The 20,000-nt window shown below is 45.4% G+C and overlaps 1 protein-coding gene across 3 annotated transcripts in view; it reads left to right on the top strand.

Annotated features, from left to right (window-relative positions):
- Positions 1–4,031: 4,031 nt before the first annotated feature.
- The window catches only part of LOC112231765 (calcium-binding protein 2-like), a 29,283-nt gene continuing 13,314 nt past the window's right edge, over positions 4,032–20,000 (top strand). Inside the window, exons 1-4 of one of the 3 annotated variants that reach the window (XM_042311811.1) lie at positions 4,032–4,233; positions 10,949–10,999; positions 11,108–11,270; positions 18,501–18,531. In XM_042311811.1, the coding sequence (XP_042167745.1) occupies positions 10,950–10,999; positions 11,108–11,270; positions 18,501–18,531 (244 nt within the window). In that variant the 5' untranslated portion in view covers positions 4,032–4,233; position 10,949. Of the gene's footprint in view, positions 4,234–5,231; positions 5,360–6,046; positions 6,148–10,948; positions 11,000–11,107; positions 11,271–18,500; positions 18,532–20,000 lie in introns of those variants that run through there. The other 2 variants (XM_042311810.1, XM_042311812.1) reach the window with 2 other exon arrangements.

Genomic DNA, 20,000 nt, shown 5'->3' with positions numbered 1-20,000 from the left:
CTGAGTTTTGCTGTTGCCCATTGTTTTTTATCTGCATTGTTTCAATGTAACTCTGCTGGCTGATTGAGGTTAATTGAGCTTAGTTGAGAGCAGTCTCTGGTTGAACAGTCTCTGTTCAGTTCAGTTTATCATCTCTCTTCCCTTTGTCTTTTGGATTTGGAAGGTGCTGTATACTACAGCTGAATTGTGTAACAATGAATCAATACTTTTGAAATATGGGGATGTACATGATATAGGTTAGGCCTACTGCTTTGATACCTGATTATAAACCCAGAGGTGTGAAATATTGCTCTATTGTTTTGTGTTTACAACCACTGAGAATCTCATGGCAGGTCTACTAATATGTTGGACCTGTAACGTCCACGCTGGGAGTCGGGAAGCAAGTACAGGTAGTGCAAGTGTAATAATAAATAGAAGATGGTACAAAAAAAGAAACACGAAAAGGGTACAGACATGAAACAGAAACAGAGTCGATAACCCCTGAGGACAGAACCAATTGGAGTGACAGATACAGAGGTGGTAATCAAGAAGGTGATGGAGTCCAGGTGAGTGTCATGAGGTGCAGGTGCGCGTAATGGTGGTGACAGGTGTGCGTAATGATGAGACAACCGGCGACGTCGAGCGTCTTAGAGAGGGAATGGGAGTAAACGTGACAGTACCCCCTCCCTGTTGTACGGCTCCAGCTGCCGGACGACGCTGGCCAGAGGGAGGGTCCCGAGGACCAGGAGAGGGCCGGTCACTTCTGCTTTAGGCGTGGGAACCTGGAGAGCCGGCTGTCATGAGGATCATAGCCTCCCCTCTCACTCTCTCTCTCTCTCCCACCATAGGTTTATGATGGTCGTAAATACCGAAACTGCTTTCTCCACTCTGCCAAAATTGAAAGTTGAGAATCACTTTGTTTAACACAGAGAAAGACTTTGCTGTACGGTAACCTCAAAAGGTTGAATAATGTAACAATATTTCTGTATTCCAACCAGTTGGAGTGGTCCGTGGACACTTAATCATATCGAGTTTGTTTCATTTGGTGACCTCGTGAAGGACAGGAGACACACATGACTGTTTCTTTGTTTGTATAGACTTCTCAATGATGGGGTTTGAATCTGAATGTTGTATAAAATACATGATTGAGTATAGGAATACTTTTGGAAAGATGTAATGTGATGTTAGTCTTCTAAAAGATCATTGTTTTTCATAGTAACTTATGATCAGTCAGTGGCCACGCCCCCGTGAGCACAGACATTACATGGCGTCATGGAGCACCCCCATTTTCTACTAAAAGTATAAAACCCGCGGGAACCTGTAGAGCCGGCTGAGGCACGGGAACCTGTAGAGCCAGCTGATGCTGGGAGCCTGATTAGCCGACTAAGGCATGGGAGCCTGCCGAGCCAGCTGAGGCAACCCCGGTTGCTTCGGCAGCGGGACTTGGACCTGACGTCACCAGTAAAAAAAAAAAAAAAATCCTTGTTGCTTCCTATTGGTGAGAAGTTATTCTGTAAAGTCTATGCTGGGAGTCGGAAAGCAAGTACAGGGAATGCAAATGTAACAATGAATAGAACAGAGTACAAAACAAGAAAATCGAAAAGCATACAGACATGAAACAGAAACAGAGTCAATAACGCCTGAGGACAGAACCGAGAGGAGTGACAGATATAGGGGAGGTAATCAGGAAGGTAATGAAGTCCAGGTGAGTGTCTTGAGGCGCAGGTGCGCGTAACGATAGTGGCAGGTGTGCGTGATGATGAGAGAGGGAGCGGGAGTAAAGGTGACAGGACCTCAGCGTCTGAGGTATTCTCTGTTGCTGTGTTGTGTTCTACTTTGCTGCTCAGCCTAAAGGGAAGGATCATTGGCCGCCTTGCGAGTGGTGGTGTTCAGTCGATGTCTCAGTGTCCTCTCACTGAGTCCCTTGGGCACTTATCTTTTCCCTCTCTCTCTCTCTCTCCCTCGCTCTCTCTCTCCCTCCACCCCCTCTACACACACCTCCTCTGACAGAGACAGATTCTATTAACCCGACCAGTGAATTGTCCTTAACTCTGACTGGCAGAGGAACGGCCAGACACGTCCCTTTTTTTCTCTCTCTCTCTCTCTCTCTTTCTTTTCATCAAGCAAGTTTTCAGTTTCTGTTACATTTGTGACAGCTGAGCCAGCGGTGTAGAACAACGGTGAAATAAAACGCCTCGTGACAGAGTGACAGACGCATTCCCCCGAGGATTTAAGAATAAACATGATACATTGTTTTTTCTCACTTTTGTGACTGTTCTCGTTTGCTGGAGCTTTAGCCTTGATAAAGATCCCTGTGGAGTTTGGTGGCATTATCATTACCGTCCCACGTTGTATTATGGAGGGAGAAGATTAGCATTCCATTCTGAGTGATGCAGTGGGCCTACGTAGTAAGGGATCGGTTTGAAGAGCTGAGTGTGGCACCCGTGGGAGGAAGGGATGTTTGGGGTTCTCCTCGAATCCCTCTATCCTCATCTCTCCGGGCATTCAATTAGCCTCATGCTGGGGATGATGGGGTGCCTACCTCTAAGTCAAACTCAGCACTAACTCAGCCACTTTTATTTGCAACTGACCCAATTACGTACTGCCAAACTCGTGACACACTTTTATACTTTTTCCTCTCTCTCTTTCAACTCTTTTTTTCTTGTTTCTTCACTGTCCAGGATGAATGGTTTGCTTGCTTTTTGGGATAAATGACAGGTCAATGATTAATAGTATGCTCTCTTTCGCTCTTCCTTCCCAACCCATCTTTTGCCTTCCACGCTCTCACTCTCTTGCTCTCTCTCTCCCTCCCTCTTTTCCTTGTAATCTGGTGTATTTTTTTCTAAACCTGTGTTAGCCCCATCAGCATATTTCCATAAATAAACGAGTAGAGCGCAGGGGGGAAGCATGGCCCAGAGGCAGGGCAGTGGACATGTGCAGTATGGAGGGATGGAGGGAGAACGGGATGAAGGGAGAGAAGCCAACTGCTCCAGAATGGAGTGTGAAGGTGACTGCGGAAAGACGTAGAGGGGGACGTGGAGAAAGAGGGAGACGTAGGAGAGAGAGAGAGCTACAGTCTATTAGAAAGGAAGAGACAGACAGACAGACAGACAGACAGACAGACAGACAGACAGACAGACAGACAGACAGACAGACAGACAGACAGACAGACAGACAGACAGACAGACAGACAGACAGACAGACAGACAGACAGACAGACAGACAGACAGACAGACAGACAGACAGACAGACAGACAGACAGACAGACATATTGAGCCACAAGTGGGAGAAGAGAGAGAGAGAGAGAGAGAGATAGAGATTAAGGAGAAGGGGGAATCAAGAAGGGAATGCCGAGACAAAGCATCACGATATGACGTTCAAAGATTTTTAATGAAGTACGATCCGCGAGAAAGACGGGAAGGAGTGGTAGAGGAAAGCAAATGAAGGCAAGGCCATCGAAAAAAGATGGAGGGATGAGAGCAGGAAGAAGAGAGGAGGGAAGGGAAAGGAGGAGAGGGGAGATTAAGAGACAGTGTGACGTGGCTGGGTGTTGTGGCCAACGCCCGACGGCGGTGCCGTCCTGTTGTGGTTAATGAGGCAACGTTGCAGGTAATTAGCTCCCGATATGGCATTATCAGTCACCAATAATGGGACGCTTCATTATGCTCAACCCACCCAGCACACTTACCGAAGGCAAAGCACCTCATCGACGCAAACACATATCTGTAACTACAAACACCCATACACACAACATCAGTTTGAGCCCTGTCTTCTTACTTGCAAAGGCATTTCTCTCACCAGATAATCCCTATTTCCACTTGAAAAGCACTCAAACACTATACGAGGCACAACGATCTCTTGAAAAGGCAACACGAACTGGGCTTGGCCTGTTTTTGCACCACAGCCTTGAGGCAAGAGCGAGGCAGTGAGCTGCAATAGCGGATTTCCACTTTAGTAAACATTTCAGTGCCAAGGTACACAGTCCACCGGGAGCTGACTGATGCGTGTAATGTGACAACATTGTTGCTACCCCATTTCTTTTTCAGGTGGAAAGGAGGGTGTTTACTCGCTTTTCAAACGGCAGAATGCTAAATAAGGGCCTTTGTTTGGCCGGACTAAGCATATCTGAGCGTGGCGAGGTTTCGAATAGCATTGGGAAACAGTTCACCTCCAAAGAGCTGCCTTACTGCGCCAGTGCTTGGCAAGAGAGGGCGGTATAGGACGACAGTGCAGGACGACAGTGCAGTAGAAAAGGTAGGATAGAGAGGTGGTTCCAAAACGTCTCCCCCTCGCTGACTGCACGGTGAGACGAACGAACATGTTTGGCAGCCCACCAGTAAGCTAACGCAATTTTCCAGAACAAGAGAGGTCTGACATTCTGCATACTTAGCTATCGCGCAATCCACTACATTGACGAAGGGTGATTTTTAGACTTCTATAAACGGAAACTTGCACTGACATCATGTATACCTTTCTGCACCACAGCGCAGTTTAGCTGGTTGCGCGGTAGCCTAGATTCCCATGCATCTAGCCTACTGTATTACAATTTTCCAGAAATGTGTTTAAAGCCTTCTGACTGGTGCCGAGGTAGCACCTCAAGGACCATCACCTGTCCACAGACCACCATTTTGAGAAGCTCAAACAATATGAGGGAAACAAAGTTGTAGCAGTGAGGAAGCAAATGACAACTACGTTTCGGACAGAGTAGCAAAGGAATACAAAAGTTTGAACAGTGACACTTCGGTGAATCAATCAAAGAAATGTATTTATAAAGCCCTTTTAACATCAGCAGGTGTCGCGAAGTGCAGAAACACAGCCTAAAAACCCCAAAGAGCAAGCGATGCAGATGTAGAAACTCTGTAGAACGTTGCAAAGGAGATGAGTTTGGAGGAGCGATTACAGTCATCCACAATAACCAGGTAACTGCAATGTTTGTAACCTGAGGGTTAACAAAAAAAGGACAAGCTCAGTGCTTAAGTCCATCAAAGGTCTACCTGAACAAATGTCAGCTTGTGAACCGGTGGCTCAAAGAAAGAACCCCCCCCCCCCAAAAAGATACACTGAACTGTTTTCATTGTTTACGCACAACACGACTTCCCTACAATGTAATTTCACGCCTCTGTCCTCAAGACAGTGACTCGGTCACGCATCTCAAAGTCTAATCCAGACATATTTAGCAGGATAATCACCCTTCTTATTGCATAATCTGGCGAGGCAGAGGAGGGGGAAGGTAGAGGGGCTGGAGGGGTTTACACTCCTAATTCCTATCGGTCGACACGTCCGCGCCAAACGGTAACGCCTGGACTTGTCAGATAAAAGGGGGGAAACTCTCTCTCTCTCTATTTTTCTCTTCCTTTCTACTTCTGGCTGCATATTGAAGGTAAGGAGGATAGAGGGATGGGGAGGAGGTCAAGGGCTGTTGACCATTGGCTAAATTGTGCTTGTGTTGTGTTTACGTCAATCGATTGGCTCATCAATAGATACATTTATCCATTCGTCAATAGGACTTCATGTGTTGTAGCCCTCTTTGGAATTTCCCCAGAGAGTTTGGGCAGTGCGAAGTGTACAGTCCGAATGGAAAAGGACAATTACCGGTGGTAACAAACAGGAACTGGCGGACAGACAGGATGCCAGCAGATACCAGGACAGAAGGCACTGAAATGACAACCCGCACAGGAGATTGATTGTGTGGGATGCGAGACGGCGGGTGTACGGGTGGAAATGACAAGATGTAACCATTGATAGGAGGATGACGGGGCAGCCAGCGGGACAAGACAATCCACCCATCTCCCTCTCCTCTTCTGGACCCCCAGCTCCCCCCCTTCCCTAAACGGTAACGAAGGGGAGTCTGATTTCTGAGTCTTGACACAAAATCGGTGGTGGAGATCGATAGGAAGAGGAGGAGGCAGCCAGGCCTATTGTACCGTGTTTTTTTTTTAAAGACATTGGACGAGAAGAGAGTAGCTGAGCCATCTGGGCATTGATCTTCTTTTGAATGCAGATGAACAGCAAGGGAACAGGAGGACATTTTTTTAAATAGGGAAAAACACTGAAGAGGAAAAAAAGGACAAAGGATGAGACCCTCAGCTAACCAGTTCTGGATCACAGCCGGTCTGTGACATCATCCGCATTACCTCTGCTTTAACTACGCCCCCCCTTGGTCCTCCGGTTCGTCATTTCAATTAGCGTGATTAGGATCTGAAATTGCTTGTGTCGACTTGGTGATTGACAGCGATTGGCCACTTAGGGAGCAGCTCATGCTGTCTCTAATGGCTCATGCAGAAGTGTGCGTGTGTCTGTATGTGTGCTTGCGCGTGTACGAACGTGCACACGTGTGTTTGTTTGTTTACCCTGATGGGTACTTTGCTCATTCAGGAGGAAAGCTGTTCTTGAGGCAAACACCAGTTAGGCCCATTGTTAACTATGAATGCGCCACCATGGAAATTGTATCAATTTAGCTGTGGGTGTGCGTGCGCAAGCCCCTCATTATCTTGGAATCCATTTTGTACAGTGGAGGCTGGTGAGGGGAGAACGGCTCATAATAATGGCTAGAACGGAGCGAATGGAATGGTATCAAACTATGTGTTTGATGTATTTGATACCATTGCACTGATTCCACTCCAGCCATTACCATGAGCTCATCCTCCCCAATTAAGGTGCCCCCGGCCTACTGTGATTTCGAGCAATTATACAGACAATATGGCACTAACTACCAAGTACCAGCCAACTGCTCACACATTCCTATTTCCAGTTGTTTTCAATCATTCCCTGAACTAGCTATGAGAGAGGAACAACTGTTAAGATAGGCTAGATGGGTGAAACACCCAGAGAGCTCGAGGAGTTAGTAGGAAGACCAAAGATGATCTGTAATAAAGATAGCCGAGTGACTGCTCTAACAATGGAAATACATGTCCTCAATGATTAAAGGCAGGCGAGATCAGGTGGGACCATTCTATCCAATGAGAGGGCAGTTACGCGTGTAAACAACGGGCGCAACAAAGTAGTTTTTCTCAAAGTTGAAGGAATGCATCCACTTATATCAGTACATTTGTAACAGACAAAATATTTTGAAACTTCTATTCGATCAAATAAGCCTCACGTACTTGCTCACGGACCTCCATACGAAAATGGATTATCTCACGTGGACTGATTTTGGGGCAGAGTAAATCCTCTCGCCTCGTCTCTTCCTTTCTGGTGGAGACAGCATGCTCAGAGAGTTGCAATCAGTACTGTGTGCTGCTCGCATTGCTGCTTTCGAAGGAGACAATCTCTCTTCTGTTATATTGCCGGACTGTAAAGGGGGTTCTGGTTTGCGCGGAGGGGCACATTAGGTGGTTAATTGTAATTTATAGGGCCTACCTGTTCTGCTTGTCTCATGTCATTATGATCTGTGGTCCCTGGGCAGGAGAAGGCAGACTAACACTGCCTTGTTGGCGTGTGTCTCTGCACATCACATGTCTTCAACATCCGTACAACACATGTTCAAACGAGGGGCATTAAGGCACAAATTCATGAGCATCTGAGATGGTCGGGGGGTGTTAAGGTGTTCTGTTTGACGTGTCCGTGCCAACTGTCTGAGAGGCAGCCTTTAATCCCGGGCCCTAGTTCTGACAACACAGTGCGATGACAAGGCATTAATCTGTCACTCAAACGTGCAGCCATAAGTTTCTCTGTCTTCCTCTCGCTCTCTACATCCCTCACGCTTTCTCTTTCTCTTCTGCATCTCTCTCTCTCTCTCTCTTCTGCATCTCTCTCTCTCTCTCTCTTCTGCATCTCTCCCTCTCTTCTGCATCTCTCTCTCTCTTCTGCATCTCTCTCTCTTCTGCATCCCTCTCTCTCTCTCTCTTCTGCATCTCGCTCTTTCTCTTCTGCATCTCTCTCTCTCTTCTGCATCCCTCTCTCTCTCTCTTCTGCATCTCTCTCTTTCTCTTCTGCATCTCTCTCTCGCTCATCTGCATCTCCCTCTTTCTCTTCTGCATCTCTCTCTCTCTTCTGCATCTCTCTCTCTCTCTTCTGCATCTCTCTCTTTCTCTTCTGCATCTCTCTCTCGCTCTTCTGCATCTCTCTCTCTCTTCTGCATCTCTCTCTCTCTTCTGCATCTCTCTCTCGCTCTTCTGCATCTCTCTCTCTCTCTTCTGCATCTCTCTCTTTCTCTTCTGCATCTCTCTCTCGCTCTTCTGCATCTCTCTCTCTCTTCTGCATCTCTCTCTTTCTCTTCTGCATCTCTCTCTCTCTTCTGCATCTCTCTCTTTCTCTTCTGCATCTCTCTCTTTCTCTTCTGCATCTCTCTCGCTCTTCTGCATCTCTCTCTTTCTCTTCTGCATCTCTCTCTTTCTCTTCTGCATCTCTCTCTCGCTCTTCTGCATCTCTCTCTCGCTCTTCTGCATCTCTCTCTTTCTCTTCTGCATCTCTCTCTTTCTCTTCTGCATCTCTCTCTCTTCTGCATCTCTCTCTCTTCTGCATCTCTCTCTTTCTCTTCTGCATCTCTCTCTCGCTCTTCTGCATCTCTCTCTCTCTCTTCTGCATCTCTCTCTTTCTCTTCTGCATCTCTCTCTCGCTCTTCTGCATCTCTCTCTCTCTTCTGCATCTCTCTCTTTCTCTTCTGCATCTCTCTCTCGCTCTTCTGCATCTCTCTCTTTCTCTTCTGCATCTCTCTCTTTCTCTTCTGCATCTCTCTCTCTCTTCTGCATCTCTCTCTTTCTCTTCTGCATCTCTCTCTCGCTCATCTGCATCTCCCTCTTTCTCTTCTGCATCTCTCTCTCTCTTCTGCATCTCTCTCTTTCTCTTCTGCATCTCTCTCTCGCTCTTCTGCATCTCTCTCTCTCTCCAATTTGCTTTATTGGCTTGAAGTAGCAATGTACATATTGCCAAAGCTTACTTTGGAGATTTACAATAATAACACAATTCAAATAATAATAATCGAGATTGTCAACGGGACAACAGTAACAACAGTAATCAAGGGTCAAAATAACCATACATTGAACAATAACAATGGCATAAAGGACATGTGCAGGTCAGTTGGTCTGTCAGACACTGTCCCTCATCTTATGGCAGGCAGCAATGTATAGAGCCGCCAACCCACAGCGCTCTGCGTCCTCCCCCAACAGGACAGGTAGCCTATTCTCATCAGAGAGGCCTTTTGTCAGGAATTGCAGCGCTGTTTCGTGTTCTGCTGTAGTGCAGGGGTTGCACAGCCTTTTCTCTACAGGGAGCCAGGTTTTCCTGTGTCTACCCTTCTCAATGGCAAGGCTGTGCTCACTGGGCCTGTACTTTGTCAAGTTTTTTCAAAGTTTTTGATCAGTATTTGACCATGGTGTACTGTCGATTTAGGGCCAGATAGCACTGCATTTTGCTTTGTGTTTGTGTTTCCCAACAAGTGAATTAGTTTTGTTTTGACTGTGTTGTAATTTGGTTTATCCTGATTGATTGGATGTTCTGGTCCTGAGGCTTCAGTGTGTTAGTAGAACAGGTTTGTGAACTCAGCCCCAGGACCAGCTGGATGAGGGGGCTCTTTTTCTTGCTGGCATTGCAGGGCTTGGTAACTATATTTTTAGACTATATTTTAGATTTTCCAAAACTTAAATGGTATTTTTTGAGTTTTTATTATTGGTGGATATTGGCCTAATTCTGCCATGCATGCATTGTTTGTAGTTTTCCTCTGGACATGTAGGAGAATCTTACAGAACACTGCATGCTGGGTTTCAATGGGGTGTTTGTCCCATTGGGTGGAATCTTGTTTTGCAGGTGGACCCCACACCTCGCTGCCATAAAGTGCAATTGGTTCAATGACACATTCAATTCGTTTTCGCCTAACATTTTTTTTATAGGTATTTCAATTTGAATTTTTTTTTTAATGGTGTAGAATGCCCTGCATGCTTTCTCTCTCAGTTTATTCACTGCCTCGTGAAAGTGTTCAGATGAGCTTACTTTTAAACCTAAGGTATTGTAGTGTGTGCAGTACTCAATATATTTTGTACTTCCCTGAGGTCTGGATCTTCTCTGGAAAATCATTATTTTTTATTTTTGGGGTTTTACTGCCAGGGCCCAGGTCTGGTAGTACTGCTCTAGCAGGTCCAGGCTCTGCTGTAGGTCATGTGCTGTGGGTGACAGGAGGCACAGGTCATCTGCAAAGAACAGGCATTTAACCTCTGAATTGTGGAGACTAACACCAGGGGCTGAGTATTTTTCTAGAATAGTGGCCAATTCATTGATGTAAATATTGAAGAGTGCAGGGCTCGGATTGCAACCCTGGCAAAGGCGTTGCCCCTGGTTAAAGAATATCTCTCTCTCTCTCCCTCTCCCTCTCCCTCTCCATCTCCCTCTCCCTTTCCCTCTCCCTCTCCCTCTCCCTCTCCCTCTCCCTCTCCCTCTCCCTTTCCCTTTCCTTTCCCTCCCCTTCCCTCTCCCTTTCCCTCTCCCTCTCCCTCTCCCTTTCCCTCTCCCTTTCCCTTTCCCTTTCCCTTTCCCTTTCCCTTTCCCTTTCCCTTTTTCCTTTCCCTTTCCCTTCCCTCTCCCTTTCCCTTTCCCTTTCCCTTTCCCTCTCCCTCTCCCTTTCCCTCTCCCTCTCCCTCTCCCTCTCCATCTCCCTTTCCCTTTCCCTTTCCCTTTCCCTTTCCCTTTCCCTCTCCCTCTCCCTCTCCCTCTCCCTCTCCCTCTCCCTCTCCCCTCCCTCTCCCTCTCCCTCTCCCTCTCCCTCTCCCTCTCCCTCTCCCTTTCCCTTTCCCTCTCCCTTCCCTTTCCCTTCCCTTTCCCTTTCCCTTTCCCTTTCCCTTTCCCTTCCCTTCCCTTTCCCTTCCCTTTCCCTTTCCCTTTCCCTTTCCTTTCCCTTTCCCTCTCCCTCTCCCTTCATCTTTCCCTCTCCCTTCCCTTTCCCTCTCCCTCTCCCTCTCCCTCTCCCTCTCCCTCTCCCTCTCCCTCTCCCTCTCCCTCTCCCTCTCCCTCTCCATCTCCCTCTCCCTCTCTCCCTCAGCATGTCTCAGAAAGGGACAAAAAAGGGAGGAGCACCCTCACCCAGAGCGAGGTAAGTGAGACCCACTCGCAAAGATAACGGTGATGACACAATGATAATGTTGACAAAGATGAAGTCAGACCCTTTTGTCCTATTCTCCTTCTCTCCGCCCCCTAACAGCACGTCATCAAACACCTCCTCTGGACACGGGGCCCCTGGGCGCCCCGCGCTCCGCCAGCCCAAGGCAGGAGAAAATGGCAACAGCTCCAAGAGCGGCAGGAGCCACAGCCAGGGCTCTGTAGCAGCTGTCTACCTGTCCTACCTCAACACTCTCTTTGGACAGGTCAGTAACACTGTCGCCTTTTTAGACCTCTGGGGTGATTTACAGTTTTGATGCAAAGCAACCTGGACACAGATCCATAAACCAACTGAAAATGAAAAACAACCATATTTCTCACATCTCAATTCCCTTCCCTCGACCCTAAGCTGACACGTATATATCAGAGAATTGGCAACAACCCCTACTCAATACTGACTCTTAACATAGGGGTCCCCCATGGGGTGTGTCCTCAGTCCTCTGCGGTACTTCCTGTTCACCCACGATTGCGTGGCTTTGCGCGACACAAACTCCATCATCAAGTTTGCTGAGGACACCACGGTTGTAGGCCTGATAACCAACAACGACGAGTCAGCCTGTAGGGAGGAGGTAAGTGAACTGGCATTGTGGTGCCAGAAAAACAACAATCCTTCAACGTCAGCAAAACAAAGGAGTTGATTGAAACAATTGCCCCCCAATCACCCCTTCCCCAATACACGTGTAAATATTATAAATTGTGCCTTCCTGTATTATACTCGTGATAAAATCGTTGTTCTATTCTACTGAGCCATTTACTTTATGCTTGTATTCTTATCTTGAATTATTTCGTATTGTTGTTGCATTGTCCAGAAGGAACCTGCAAGTAAGCATTTGGTTGAACGGCGTATACCATGTGCATCCTCTACTGACAACTAATAAAACGTGAAACTCAAGGAACATCGTGGGTAAAATCGTTCATAAAAATTTTTTAAAACATGACAATCAAAAGTGTGATGAGCACTAAGCAGTTTGGATGAAGCACAAACAGATTGACATCCAGGCTACCACAACCCAATTTCCCCAATTAGCAGCCGTATCTCTGCCCAAGTACCTCCCTTGGCCCACCCTGCCCTTGCAGTGACATTGCCATAGAGTATTTGTTTTTTCTGTGCTTGAACACACACAGTGAGAGGAGGTTACCCCACCCCATAGCATTCTAATCCCTGCCTCGGCGCAAGTATTAATAACGCCGTTAGCAAGGCTCACTGTCATCCTTCATTAGCCATAATGAGAACAGAGAGACAGACAAACAGACACAGTCCAGATGAATATGTTAGACAGTAAGACAGAGATATAGACATGTGTAAGGCAAAATGTATGGCATTTTTGCCGCCAATTTCTTAACGTGAGTTTTAACGCACATTTGTTTGTGTATTGCATGTGTGCAGATGTGTGTGTGCGTGCGTGTGCGTGTGTGTGTGTGTGTGCGTGTGTGTGTGTGTGTGTGTGTGTGTGTATTGCATGTGTGCAGATGTGTGTGTGTGTGTGTGTGTGTGTGTGTGTGTGTGTGTGTGTGTGTGTGTGTGTTGCATGTGTGCAGATGTGTGTGTGTGTGTGTGCGTGTGTGCGTGTGTGTGTGTGTGTGTGTGTGTGTGTGTGTGTGTGTGTGTGTGTGTGTGTGTGTGTGTGTGTGTGTGTGTGTGTGTGTGTGTGTGTGTGTGTGCGTACCCGTTCTTCATGTGTGTACACTGACTGTCCGTGTATGCTCTTTTGTGTGTTCATTATGTCCAATGGTTATTTAAACATTTTGCTCAGCCACCCATGTGAAAGCAAGTAGATTGGAATGAATTGTTAATGGGTCTGTGTATTGACTGATGATTGGAAACTTGACTTTGGGCATACTGTCTAATCTTCTCTAAATCAAATGAATGTGTGCCGACCTTGCCATCTAAATGTCTCCTTGTGTACGCCAGAATCTCCTCTACCGTGAGCACAGGAGCACGTAGCGTGTCTGTAGACCGTTGGATATTATATTGCTTTTACGACGCCTGACCATTTTGATAGGGTATTATTTATTTTACATTGGCTAGTTGATGCCGTTCTAATCTTTAGAAATTCAAAAACAAAGATGGCATTCAACGTTTACCACAAATTATGCATTGTCACATGGGGTGTTCAAAGACTAGGCTTCTACCTAAGTATGTCGTCAAAGTACAATTTGGGGGGAGTTTATCAATTGCAGGTGCTTTACATTTGTAGAGTGACCTTTAACAGTAGCCTAGATGAACAACATCCTTTTGGCCTGAGTTTTTTTTTTTAAATTTAACCTTAACCAGGAAGTTCCATTGAGGTCAGAGGACCTCTTTCCCAAGGGAGACCTGCGAATGCGTTGTGTTTGTGTCTGCTGCTGACCTTTGGCGTGACCTGCAGACATTAAGCTTGACCCTGATATGTCTGCCGAAATGTGATCCACATGTGTACTGTAGCATGTTTCCTTAGCAGCCTGTGTTTTGTAGCTTGTGTCCCACTTTATAGCATCATCCTTCCTGTAATGTCCATTGCGCACATCTTTCTGCCTAAAAACGTCATGGAGACACATACGAATTCTTATAGGGCGGCAGAGTTGCTAGTAGCCATTTGCACAATTATCCTTGTTGAAATGTGCCATTCATGTACGTCATTGATATGTATGACAGCGTACTTAAATGTGGCTAACATGTCTCGTATGTGTCTTTTGAGCTACCTGTAGGCTGTCTGTACAGCCTGGTCTCATAGACTAGACATAACATAGTAAACGTAAATCTGGGATACTCATATTAGTTTGTTTTACGTTTGGTGTGGTTACATAAGACAGATGGTTGCTTAAGGCAAAAACAAAACTGGGTGGATATATGGGCATATAACATGAACGTCTAGCAACCCATAGGTTGCGAGTTCAAATCTCATCATGGACAACTTTAGTATTTGAGCTAATTAGCAACTTTTCAATTACTTACTACTTTTTTGCTACCCTTCCCCTAACCGTTTAACCTAACTCCTAAACTTAACCCTAACCTTAACCCTAACCCACAACTCTAACCCCTAGAATACCTAACATTAGCCAGCTAGCTAACGTTAGCCACCTAGCTAGAATTTTTGCAAATTTGTAACATATTGTATGCTTTGCAATTTCGTAACATATAATACGAATTGTAATTCATACCATATCATGCGAAGTGGGTGATGGACATCCACAAATGAATACATGCCATACAAAATGTAACATACAGAATAATACGAAATGCTCTGAGACCAGGTTGATCTGTATTCTGCTCCAATGCAAGTTAGCCTTCGTGCTACCAAAATTCAGTGTTGTTTGCATGCTATATGCCTTTCTGTTTCTCCTAGCCTGTGGGGCCTGTCTTTGTGGAAGAAAGATTCAACGTTTATAAGCATCTTACGTTTTCTATACTGGATCTACAATAGCCTATATGTGCTGAGGGAGTTCAACTTCACTTGTTGCCATTTCTAGCCTGTGTCACTGCAACACAGACAGAAAGACATGAAGCACAAAATATCATTTTCTACTCAATAATTCCGTCTGCATTCCAGTGGGATCCGCAGATGGATCTAGCATGCCGTTGTTTTCTATCTAGCCTACAGGCCCATCTGTGAGTTCAGTAAGACTCATTGACTTTAGCATGTTTCTGCCTCTAGTCTTCTGAGAACTGTGAATTGTCCCAGTGCTCTGAGCTTTGCCTGGCCTTACCACCAGCCACAGTCATAATATATCTGCCATGACTAAGGGTGCATACATATATATACAGCGCAGTCAGAAAGTATTCAGACCCCTTCCCTTTTCAACATTTTGTTATGTTACAGCCTTATTCTAAAATGTATTCAATAAAGTGTTTACTCATCAATCTACACACAATACACCCATAATGATGAAGGGAAAACTAATTTTTAGACATATTTTCAAATGTGGTATACATTTAAAAAACAGAAATACTTTATTTACTTAAGTATTCAGACCTTTTGCTATGAGACTTGAAATTGAGGTCAGTTGCATCCTGTTTCCATTGATCATCCTTTGAGATGTTTCTACAACTTGATTGGAGTCCACCCGTGGGAAATGCAATTGATTAGACATGAGGTCGGAGGAATTGTCCATAGAGCTCCAAGACAGGATTGTGTCGAGGCACGGAGCTGTGGAAGGTTAGCAAAACACACAGTGGCCTCCATCATTCTTAAATGGAAGAAGTTTAGAACAACCTAGACTCTTCCTGGAGCTGGCTGCCTGGCCAAACTGAGCAATCGGGGGAGAAGGGTCTTGGTCAGGGAGGTGACCAATAACCCGATGGTCACTCTGACAGAGCTCCAGAGTTCCTCTGTGGAGATGGGAGAACCTCCAAAAGGTCAACCATCGCTGCAGGACTCCGCCAATCACGCCTTTATGGTAAAGTGGCCAGACAGCAGCCTCTCCTCAGTAAAGGGCACATGACAGCCCGCTTGGAGTTTGCCAAAAGGCACCTAAAGGACTCTCAGACCATGAAAAACAAGATTCTCTGGTCTGATGAAACCAAGATTGAACTCTTTGGTCTGAATACCAAGCATCACGTCTGGAGGACACCTGGCACCATCCCTATGGTGAAACATGGTGGTGGCAGCATCATGTTGTGGGGATGTTTTTCACCAGCAGGGACTGGGAGACTAGTCAGGATTGAGGGAAAGATGAACGTAGCAAAATCGAGAGAAATCCTTGATGAAAACTTGCTCCAGAGCGCTCAGGACCTCAGACTGGGTCAAAGGTTCACCATCCAATAGTACAACGACCTTAAGTACACAGCCAAGAAAACGCAAGAGTAGCTTAGGGACAAGTCTCTGAATGTTCTTGAATGGCCCAGCCAGAGCCCGGACTTAAACCCGATTGAACATCTCGAGACCGGACTTAAAGCTGATCTCGAGATCTGAAAATAGCTGTGCATTAATATGGAGTTGGTCCCCCCTTTGTTGCTATAACAGCCTCCACTCTTCTGGGAAGGCTTTCCACTAGATGTTGGAACATTGCTGCATTGTTGGAACACAGCCACAAGAGCATTTTAGAGGTTGACTCTGACCTGACCAAAGGTGTTCAATGGGGTTGAAGTCAGGGCTCTGTGTAGGCCAGTCAAGTTCTTCCAAATTGATCTTGACAAACCATTTATGTATGGACCTCGCTTTGTGCATGGGTTATTGTCATGATGAAACAGGAAAGGGCCTTCCCCAAACTGTTGCCACAAAGTTGGAAGTACAGAATTGTCTAGACTGTCATTGTATGCTGTAGCATTAAGATTTCCCTTCACTGGAACCAATGGAACTAGCCGTTAGCATCCGACAAACCCAGATTCGTCCGTCTGACTGCTAGTTGGTAAAGCGTGAATCATCACTCCAGAGAATAGATTTCGCCAGACGTAAAGAGACCAATCTCATCCAAAAAGTTGACTCAAGTTTGCGAAGAAGCACCTGGATGATCATCTAACTTAAAATTGCTTCAAAATCAAAATCAATGTCGAAATATTGCTGTCTATCAAGGATTCCCAACCAAATTGACTGAGCCGGTGTAATTCGGACAAATCCAGTACAGTATGTTTCCCTAAGAGTTGTAGAAAGTCTCATCTTATTCAAAACCATTCACAGCTGTAACGGCAGCCAAAGGTTCTTCCACCAAGGATTAACTCTGGGGTGTGAAGACATATGTTGCCAACACATTTTCTTCATTTTTTTACTTAATTTGGAAAATGATCAATAAATGTCTTTCACTTTGAAAATGTGGAGAAGGTTGTTTCGATATGTAGGGGGGGATCCAACGCAGTGCCTTTTTAGATGTCATTTTCAGGCAGCAAATTGGGCTAAAGGGACACAGACATCCACTAAGCGCTGGAGTCTGAAATGATTGATACCCTTGATAAAGATGAGAAATAATGACTGTATGAAATAAACACTTCAAATACTGAGCTACAGTATATTTATTGTATGCTCAAAATAGTACATCTTCTTCTCAAAAAGGTAAGGGTACAAAGGATTCTAATTCTTATGAAAGAAAGTCGTCAAAAGTTGAGTATTTGGTCCCGTATTCCTAGCACGCAATGACTACATCAAGTTGTGACTCTAAACTTGTTGGATGCATTTGCAGTTCGTTTAGCTTGTGTTTCAGATAATCCTGTAGCCAATAGAAATTAATGGTAAATAACGTATTCTGTCATTTCGGAGTCACTTTTATTGTAAAAAAAATAATATAATATGTTTCTAAACACTTCTACATGAATGTGGACGCTACCATGATTACGGATAATCCTGAAAGAATCGTGAATAATGTTGAGTGAGAAAATTACAGAGGGTCAAAGATCAAACCCCCAAGACAGGTAACCTTCCATGTTCTTGGTAATGGGGAGAGGTTAGCATGTCTTGAGGGCATGATCTTGTAACCAACGAGCATCCATGTTTGTTGAGTCACAAGCTTGATGGAGTCATTGAGTGCTAGAAATATGGGACCAAATACTAAACTTTTGACTACCTTATTTATAAGAATAATCTTTAGAGGTGTCAATAATTGACCTTTTTGAAACAAAATCTTTCTCTGAACAAATTCTACTAGTATAAAATCATATAATTTATATATTTTTTTATTCATATAATATATACATTATAGCTTAGTATTGTCATAATGTATTTTATACAGTCATTATTTCTAATCATCTCGGATCCCACTGTATGTTTTCAGTGACGGCCACGATTTAGTAGTGCCGGTGCACCGCTGCTAAATGAATATAGGGGAAACACTGGTGTGGCGTCAGAGTTGACTTCTTGTCTCTTATAAAGGGTGGTATTAATTGATGTATGTGTATATTAAGGACCTGAGATGAGAGTGATATCATGTGTTAATAATTAGTCTGTGTAGGTTCATAGGCAGTGTGTGTGTGTGTGTGTGTGTGTGAGAGAGAGAGAGAGAGAGAGAGAGAGAATGAGAGAGCAAAGAGAGAGGGGGGGAACGACAGCGAGAGAGGGGGATGAGAGGGGGGACGAGAGAGAGAGGGAGAACGATAGAGAAAGAGAGAGGGGGAAGGGGGAATGAGAGAGAGGGGGTCGAGAGAGAGAGAAGGAGGGATGAGAGAGAGAGAGAGAGAGGGGGGCGAGAGAGAAACAGAGAGGGGGGAGCGAGAGAGAGGGGGGAACGAGAGAGAGAGCATTTTGCACTTTGTGTGTGTGTGTGTGTGAGCGTGAGCATGAGTGTATTCTTGCACATAATGTGTGTGTATGTCATTTCTCAGATTAGAAAGGCATGTCGTGGAGTAATCCCATTAGGGTCTCTGTCAGGCACGCGGCGGTGGTTGATATGATATGCATGTTACCTTAATACGCTATTAAAAAAAATAGATTAAAGTGGGGTGTATTTCTCAGGGGAGTACTCTGCTTTAATGGAGCAGAGATTTACAGAGCACTCTCTCTTAATCTCCGTTCTCTATCTGTTTACTGCAGGATAGGGAGCTGATGCCTGAGGAGTTGGATGGTAAGTCTTTGTTATTGATGATAGAAATGTACTATGAAAGTGCAGCCCACTGCGTGGGCGAGAGTCCATTTTACCAGTTCACTTAAGGGTAGTGCCAGCGATATGATGACACCCTAGACCCAAACTGTTACAGACCTATATCCATCCTGCCCTGCCTATCTAAAGGCTTCGAAAGCCAAGTTAATAAACAGATCACTGACCATTTCGAATCCCACCGTACCTTCTCCGCTGTGCAATCCAGTTTCTGAGCCGGTAACGGGTGCACCTCAGCCACGCTCATGTTACTAAACGATATCATAACCGACATCGATAAAAGACAGTACTGTGCAGCCGTCTTCATCGACCTGGCAAAGGCTTTCGACTCTGTCAATCACCGTATTCTTATTGGCAGACTCAATAGCCTTGGTTTCTCAAATGACTGCCTCGCCTGGTTCACCCACTACTTTGCAGACAGAGTTCAGTGTGTCAGATCGGAGGGCATGTTGTCCGGACCACTGGCAGTCTCTATGGGGGTACCACAGTGTTCAATTCTCGGGCTGACTCTTTTCTCTGTATATATCAATGATGTCGCTCTTGCTGCGGGCAATTCCCTGATCCACCTCTACGCAAATGACACCATTCTGTATACTTCTGGCCCTTCCTTGGACACTGTGCTAACTAACCTCCAAACGAGCTTCAATGCCATACAACACTCCTTCCATGGCCTCCAACTGCTCTTAAACGCTAGTAAAACCAAATGCATGCTTTTCAACTGTTCGCTGCCGCCCGCCCGACTAGCATCACCACCCTGGACGGTTCCGACCTAGAATATGTGGACAACTATAAATACGTAGGTGTCTGGCTAGACTGTAAACTCTCCTTCCAGACTCATAATGAACATCTCCAATCCAAAATCAAATCTAGAATCGGCTTTCTATTTCGCAACAAAGCATCCTTCACTCACGCCGCCAAACTTACCCTTGTAAAACTGACGATCCTACCGATCCTCGACTTTGGCGATGTCATCTACAAAATAGTTTCCAATACTCTACTCAGCAAACTGGATGCAGTCTATCACAGTGCCATCCGTTTCGTTACCAAATCACTTTATACCACCCACCACTGCGACCTGTATGCTCTAGTCGGCTGGCCCTCGCTACATATTCGTCGCCAAACCCACTGGCTCCAGGTCATCTATAAGTCTATGCTAGGTAAAGCTCCGCCTTATCTCAGTTCACTCGTCATGATAACAACACCCACCCGTAGCACACGTTCCAGCAGGTATATCTCACTGATCATCCCCAAAGCCAACACCTCATTTGGCCGCCTTTCCTTCCAGTTCTCTGCTGCAAGTGACTGGAACAAATTGAAAAAATTGCTGAAGTTGGAGACTTTTATTTCCCTCACCAACTTTAAACATCAACTATCTGAGCAGCTAACCAATCGCTGCAACTGTACATAGTCCATCTGTAAATAGCCCAACCAATCTA

Source organism: Oncorhynchus tshawytscha, linkage group LG34 (assembly GCF_018296145.1).
Source record: "Oncorhynchus tshawytscha isolate Ot180627B linkage group LG34, Otsh_v2.0, whole genome shotgun sequence".
Lineage (NCBI taxonomy): Eukaryota > Metazoa > Chordata > Actinopteri > Salmoniformes > Salmonidae > Oncorhynchus > Oncorhynchus tshawytscha.
This window is presented reverse-complemented; position numbering and strand designations above follow the sequence as displayed.